Raw genomic sequence first — 8,234 nt, forward strand, 5'->3', positions numbered from 1 at the left:
CCAACGAGATGGAAACCAGTACAGAAGAAAATACGTCCCATAGAATTAAGAGTCTTTGTTGAATTTTAATTTTTGTGTTTGTAAATTATGTACATTTAATTGAATTATTGTTAATTATATATTGGTTTATTGTAAGTGGCTATTGTTCGTCCCGAACAATACTAAGGAAAGGGCAGTGTTACGATAGTGCAAGTCACGTGACGCTGGTAATACGTCATGAGATTCTCGAAGGATCTTGACTTTTCTTGGCAACTCTAGTTATTTCTAGACGCCCTCTTTCTTTGTATATAAGCTCGGCAAATAAAGCGAGATAATTAATTGGCAGATAGATAGATATAGAGACAGATAATTGAGTCAAGTGAGCGGTAGTGACCGTAAGTAAATTGCGTGAATCGTTATGAATTATTGCATGTGTTGAAGTTAAAGTGACTGTGGAAATTAAGTGTATTGCAAAGTTGTATTGAGAAAGAATAAAATAGTTTTATTTAAGAAAGGACTTGTATCGCTGAAGTTCCTCGGGAAGAACTTATACCAGACATTAACAAACGACCAGAGACATAACAACATCAATAAACGTTCAAAGTAGTTTTAAATTTCTTCACATTTATTTTAGAAAATCATTAACTTCGTATCCAAAAATGTCAAAATCCATTTTGTATGTATAGTACAGCCTTAGAATTTCACTTTTAGGTACTTGACGGAAATAAAACATCACCTTATCTCCCGTTGTAGCTCCTCTGTTTTCAACCGCTGGTGTTTCTGTTAAGCCTAACTCATGTTGAAAAACGTAGTGAAAATCTTGCTCAGCTGTTTCTAATTTACCTATAAAATCGTAATGGACGAGGCAGGGTTGGCATCGTTTTGTGTATGGAACCCAGTGACTGTCGTATTTATAGACGGGAGTGTCTAACAAATAACGAACAAATTCTTCGAACGTTGGACGAGCATCACTGTCTAATTGTTCAACGCCTCTATATTTCTTCATTGCTTTGTCCCAGTAATTGTTAAAAAAAAAAGACAGCTTATCTCGTGGTCCTAGGACTTTATTTTCATAAGCTGATACTAATCTGGCGAATGGATGTCGAACGAAGATAATCTTATAAAAATGCTGTCGTTTTTGTCGGGAGTAAAACATCGGGCTTATGCGCGTAATGGCGTCGTTCGCTTCTATATGAAAGGCAGTGACGTTGTCATGGGCAGAATGCGCAGTGGTTTTATTGGTGATTTTGAGAAAATACGTTTTTATAGCAGTGGATGCTACTTTTTGAACGAAGCAATAGTAAATAAGATTGGTTTTGTCCAGTAAGATAGTGCACTGTCGGGTTGAACATGCTCGAGGTTTACCATCGACCTCATTACTAGCAATTGACCAAAATCTGTTTTTCAAGGCAGGTTCTTGCTGACTGCATACCTTCTCGGCTCGACGTAATCTTTCTGCATACCTCTTCTCCAGTACTTGTAGAATGGAATCGTTGAAAGCATTGTCTGGCTTCCAGTGCTGAAAAACAAAACATTCGGTGCTTTATTGTTTTACACACATTTATTCCAAAGATAAGTATCTCACATTAGAATGGTTAGAAAAATCCTAACTAACCAAGTAGTGACAAAAAAATTACAAGTATAGATTGTTTGTTTGTTTTTGGAATTTCGCGCAAAGCTACACGAGGGCTATCTGCGCTAGCCGTCCCTAATTTAGCAGTGTAAGACTAGAGGGAAGGCAGCTAGTAATTACCACCCACCGCCAACTCTTGGGCTACTCTTTTACCAACGAATAGTGGGATTGACCGTCACATTATAACGCCCACACGACTGAAAGGGCGAGCATGTTTGGCGTTATGCGGATTCGAACCCGCGACCCTCAGATTGTGAGTCGAGCGCCTTATCCACCTGGCCATGCTGGGCCCACAAGTATAGAGACATACAAGTTACATTATGCTTGAGGTTATTACAAGTATAGAGACATAAAAATAAGGTTAGGCTTGAGGTTATTACAAGTTTAGAGACATACGAATTAGGTTAGGCTTGAGGTTATTACAAGTATAGAGACATACAAGTAAGGTTAGGCTTGAGGTTATTATAAGTGTTACGGCAGCGGAAGTCACGTAACGCTAGTAACACGTCCTGAGATTCTCGAAGGATCTTGACTTTCCCTGACAACTCTAGTCTTTTCTAGGCACCCTCTATTTTAATATATAAGCCCGGTAAATAAAGCTGAGAGAATTGCAGATAGAGAGATATAGAGATAGATAATCGAGACAAGTCGTAAGAAAAGTGCGTGAATCGTTGTGAATTATAGCGTGTGTTTAAGTTAAAGTGACTGTGGAAATCAAGTGTATTGCAAAGTTGTATTGAGAGAGAATGAACTAATTTTATTTAAGAAAGGACTTGTATCGCTGAAGTTTCTCGGGAAGAAGTTATATCAGAAATTAACAAGGCATTTACAAACTGATCCCTCAGCAACAGCTTGAGGACATCGAGTTATGCAGTTGAGTAGACCTTGTGTGCCATACTTTCCAAATCCTGTGCCAGCTCTTGCAGGCTCTCCCCTTTAGCACAGACTCTTGTCCTAAACCTAGCCCTGTAGACTTCAGACTGATTTTGGGTTCCATACCTGAGTTTTAGAGCCGCTACCAGTACTCTATAGTTGTGGCTGTCGTCTGCTGACAACTGTCGAAGTATTTCCAGTGGTTGTCCCTTCAAGCTCGGTGCCAGATATACTGCTTTCTGCTCCTCTGTCCATCCATCCATCTCTGCCAGTTGCTCAAACTGTGCTCTATATGCTTCCCACGGTGCCTTCCCACCGATTTCCTTAGTACTAGACCACCCTTATTGCTGACATTCATATCTGGGATGTGACTTCTAACAGGACTGAAAATGTCTGAATTAGGGTTTAGTTGCGGGGTCTGGAAGGGGCTTGCCATTGTCTGGGGCTGATTAAGTCGATGGTTAATGTATCCTCCTTATGTAAATGACAATAAATCATCCTTTAATGTATTTAATTCGCTTTGAAATTTACTAAGGTTTTCCATTCGTGTACTCTGGCTTTCTCTCAATTGTTGGAGACTTTCTTCTTGTTTATTTTCTTTCTCCTCCATCCACTGCTGTAGTCTCTCTTCTTGTTTATTTTCTCGTTCTTCTTGTTTCTTTTCTTTTTCCTCCAACAAGTGCTGTAATCTCTCTTGTTTATTTTGCTGTTCGAGCTGCCACTGTTGCAAGTTATCTTGCCACTACTGTAATCTCTCTTCTTGTTTATTTTCTCTTTCTACTTGTTTCTTTTCTTTTTCCTCCAACAACTGCTGTAATCTCTCTTCTTGTTTATTTTGCTGTACGAGCTGCCACTGATGCAGGTTTTCTTGCAACTGCTGTTGTCTCTATTCCTGTTTCTTTTCTTTTTCCTCCAACAACTGCTGTAATCTCTCTTCTTGTTTCTTTTCTCGTTCTTCTTGTTTCTTTTCTAGTTCTTCTTGTTTCTTTTGCTGTTCTTGTATTGCTGCCATCAAATCTGCTAAGCTGTAGTTTGATTTGCCACCTATTGTTTCCATCTTCTTTCTTTTTATTTATTTTTATCCTACTTCTGACACCACAATTTGTTATGTCTCTGGTCGTTTGTTAATTACTCGGAAACATTCTTTCCAAAGAACTTCAGCGATACAAGTTCTTTCTTAAATAAAACTAGTTTATTCTTTCTCAATACAATTTTGCAATACACTTAATTTCCACAATCAGTTTAACTTAAACAAACGCTATAATTCTCAACGAACGATTCATGTGCTTACTTACTACCACGCTTGACTCAATTGTCCGTCTATATTTTCAATCTCTCTGTCTGCTATATCTGTATCAATTGATTGTCGGGCTTATATATTAGAATACAGCATATCTAGCAAACACTCGAGCATTCACGAACCATCGAGATACTCATTACGTGTTACCAGAGTCACGTGACTTCCACTGTCTTACAATATTGGTAGCGCCGTAGGCAAATTATACTAGTTTTGATTTTGCAGTTTTTAACCCAGTCCTACCCTTTGATGTAAATATTTACTCAACTGCTTAAGTAGTATTTTGATATATCCATATTACACATTATATCCATAATTATATTCCTGAAAGAGATGATGATATCAAAATACACCAAATGAGCACAGTTTATAATTGGCAGAATAATTCTTAAGACACTGAAGAGAAAACTCTAAATTATCTGTAACCAAAGTTGTAGCTCAAGAGAATAGGTACAAAACCAGTTCAACCCTTTCTGTCTACAGCACAGCCGCGAAACCAATTCACCCCTTTCTATTTACAGTACAACCATGAAACCAGTTCAACAACTTCCTATCGAGATAAAAATGGAAGATTGGAACTATTTTGTTCCCTCTATGCCTAGCACAAGTAATGAAGTTATATATCAATATAATTTCCAGTTGTGTGTGTGTATATATGTATATATGTATATATATATATATATTGTTACGTCTCCGTTTGTTAATTGATTTCCCGTAAATTCGTTCCGACGAAACTTTAGCGACACAAGTCCTTACTTAATAAAACTGGTTTATTCTTTCCGAATATAACTTTACAATACACTTAATTTCAACAATCGCGCTAAAACAAACGCTATAACAACGAACGTGCTCAACTTCAACAATACTCTCTGACTGCAGATCAATTACTCACTGTCTACACACACATTGTCACGTCACGCCGTGACCATCTTATATATACCAGACCACCCCCACCCCAATCTAGTAAATGCTAGAGCACTCCCGAAGGAACGGGATAGTTCTAGAAAGCAGGTGACGTGATACTAATCACGTGACCTCGCTGACGCAACAATATATATATATATGCATATAAGGAGCGACAGTTCTATAAATCGCTGTCCAAGTTTGACAAAGAGCGGTTGTTTGAAGCGTGGTCCTATAAAATATTTACTAATTTGGTTACATTATTTGTTCCTATATCGAAATTTTCTGAAGAGAAGGGACCAGCACTGGTTCTACAAATAAAATGGTGTATCCTAGTAGGAGAGGTATCTGTCAAAAGATCTCCTACACCAGTGGAGATACACTGTATATCGTACAAAACGTCTATTAGCAGGCCTCACGTGAAACTCAATCAGAGTATAAAATTAGCAAATTTGTTTGATGAAACCCAAATAAAACTACCATTCACCACCTGCACTCCGTATTTACAAAGTGAACTTAATCCTAATAAAACAAAACAGACATGTAATATACCTCTGTTGATTGGATCAAGAATTACTGTAGAAATGATTGGATTGGTTGAGTAATTTGACAGGAAACGTGAAGTATGTCAGATCTATTTAAACCAAAATATGTTTTTTACACTAGGATAACTACCTTGTAGTTTGTACCGTAGTGGTTTTGTTAGTTTGTTAAAACCAATAACTACCGTAGTTTTTACCCTAAAGGGAAGTTTTGTCCAGGTTGAGTTCAATAAGACACATTCACTGCAGTAGAGGGGAGTTTTGTCCAGGTTGAGTTAGTGCACAGATAAGTTTAACAATGCCAAGGATGATAAAAAAAAATGAAAATTAAAGTTTACATGACGATTACATTTTGTTTATGAAACTTCCGTCTGCACATCTGCTCGGAAATATTTAAATTTAGAGTCTCAATGCTCTTCTTTTGCGACCTGAAACATCGTCGTTTAAATCCAGACTTTAAAGGAAGGCTTATCTCACTTGTCACGGTCTGAAAACGACATACTTAAGGGTCATTCACCAATACGAAAGTAAAGATGGTTATCAGTCTAGGACTGGTGTACATAAGGTGTGAAGAACATAGGCCCCAATTTTCATGAGAATAAGACATGATTTCTAATAAAGCTTATGGCTTCTGAAGTACGTTATAATAAGTGGCATAACTTTAACCTGAAAAATTATATTACAGATTTATTTTATTTTCACCAAATGTTAAGTTGAAAATATAATATGTTACGTAGAGGTCACTGTATAATTCCGAATAATACAATTGGCGCAATGCAACGAATTATTCACACACGTAAATTCATGTAGGTTACTATATGGTGAGTTAAAGAACTTAAGAACTCCATAACTATTATTTTTAACCTTAAATGTTCTGAGCTCTTTATTCTCACTCACTAATATATCAAATAATAATTATGTTAAGACATCAGTCCATAGATGAAAGTTGTCCGCTCTAGAACGTTAGCTGGAAAACTCTACTACATTGCCGAGGCTTAGCAGGGTTACGAAGTTACATTCATACAACATGTTATACAGTCAAAGCTGTTTATGATACCCAAGTACAGGTTGCCAAGAAATATATCCTATTACAGATTGTCAAGAAAGATATCCTAGTACAGGCTGTTAAGAAATATATCTTAATATAGGTTGCAAAGAAAGGTATCCTAGTACAGGTTGTCAAGAAAAATAGATATCCTAGTATAGGTTGTCAAGAAATATGTCCTAGTACAAGTTGTCAAGAGAGATATCCCTGCTTAGATTGCAAGAAATATATCCTAAAACAGGTTGCTAAGAAAGATATCTTTGTAAAGATTTTCAAGAAAGATATTCTAGTACACGCTGTTAAGAAAGATAGGCATCCTTGTACAGATTGTCAAGAACTATATCCTACAAGAGGTTCAAACATACTGTTACGCCTCCAGTCATTAGTTAATTTTCCGTATAATTTCTTTCTGAAGAAACTTTAGCGATACAAGTCCTTTCTTAAATAAAACTGGTATATTCTTTCTAAATACAACTTTGCAATACACTTAATTTCCACAGTCACGCTATAACAAACGCTTATAATTCACAACGAACGTCTCACGTGCTTAACAATACGTCTCTCCTGCCGCAGTTCAATTACACATTACATTAATCCAGTCACGTCTTGACTGTCTTATGTATACAAGACTATCGCATATCTAGTAGGCTCTAGTAAATCAACCTCTCTTTTGCAGCAATGTCTCCAGTCATTTTTGCAGGGTCTTCGGCTCAGTCCATCGGCATTACCATGGTATTTTCCTTCTCTATATTCAATATTATAATTATACTGGTCTATTTTTCCGATCCAACGTGCCAATTGTCCCTTTGGGTTCTTTAATGATCTTAACCAGTGTAACACAGCATGGTCTGTCCTGATTGTAAACCTTACATCATAGAGGTAAGAATGGAAATATGTCATATTCTTTACTATAGCAAGGAGTTCCCTCCGTGTTACACAGTAGTTCCTCTCTTGTCCACTCAGGACCCTACTGAAGTAGGCCACCACATGTTAGTTTTCGCCCACTTTCTGAGACAACACTCCTCCAATTCCGACATTACTAGCATCACAATCCAGTATGTATGGCAGTGAGGGATCTGGAAGCTTTAAAAGTGGAGTGGAGGCCAATTTTTCCTTCAATGTCTTGAAAGAATGCTGGCAAGAAACTGTCCATTCAAACTTCTGGCCTTTTTTAGTCAAATCATGTAGTGGAGTACCTATAGTTGCAAAGTCCTTCACAAACTTTCGGTAATAAGTACAGAGTCCTAAGAAACTTCTTAACTCTCCCACATTGTCTGGTGCTGGCCAATCACGCACTGCTTTCACCTTGTCAGGATCAGTTTGCACACCCTGCCCACTTACAATGTGCCCCAAGTAAGGCACCTCTTTCTGGAACAAGTGGCATTTCTTGTGATGGTGTTTGAGGTTTGCTGCTTTCAAACGCTTGAATACTTCCTCTAACCAGGACATTTCCTCATCAAAAGTTATTGCAAATACAATGACATCGTCCAGGTACATCAGGGCTATCCTCCATTGTAGGCCTTCCAATACTCTTTCCATCAGCCTCTTAAATGTTGCTGGAGCATTACTAAGCCCGAATGGCATCAGTCGGTATTGCCAGAGACCTTGGCCATAACTAAATGATCTCTTAGGTCTATCTGCTTCAGCCATTTTACACTTAGTTGTTGGGACTTTCACGATAGGGGTTGGTGGGCGTCCCTCATCACCAACCACTACTGGTTTCCCGAAGCTGACTTATTGGTGGTATTATTCTTACTCTGGCCCCTTATATGTCCTTGCTCTCCACAGTTCCAACAACTTTTCTGGATAGCAGCCTTTCCTGCTGTATCATCTCCCCTGTGTTGAAGTTGCCAGCATTGAGCTCTCTTGTGCCCAGGTTTGTTACAGTGCCAGCAAAGTCCCTCAAACCTCTCTGAAAGCTGACCTTTTCTGGCCTTGAATCCTGATGACTGTACCAACCTT

The 8,234-nt window shown here is 38.0% G+C and overlaps 1 protein-coding gene across 1 annotated transcript in view; it reads right to left on the reverse strand.

Annotated features, from left to right (window-relative positions):
- Positions 1–604: 604 nt before the first annotated feature.
- LOC106466070 (carbohydrate sulfotransferase 11-like) overlaps positions 605–8,234 on the reverse strand; it is a 10,024-nt gene continuing 2,394 nt past the window's right edge. The window contains exon 2 of the mRNA XM_022394022.1: positions 605–1,498. Coding sequence (XP_022249730.1) covers positions 605–1,498 — 894 coding nt within the window. The remainder of the gene's footprint in view (positions 1,499–8,234) is intronic.

Source organism: Limulus polyphemus, unplaced genomic scaffold, assembly GCF_000517525.1.
Source record: "Limulus polyphemus unplaced genomic scaffold, Limulus_polyphemus-2.1.2 Scaffold2141, whole genome shotgun sequence".
Classification (NCBI taxonomy): domain Eukaryota; kingdom Metazoa; phylum Arthropoda; class Merostomata; order Xiphosura; family Limulidae; genus Limulus; species Limulus polyphemus.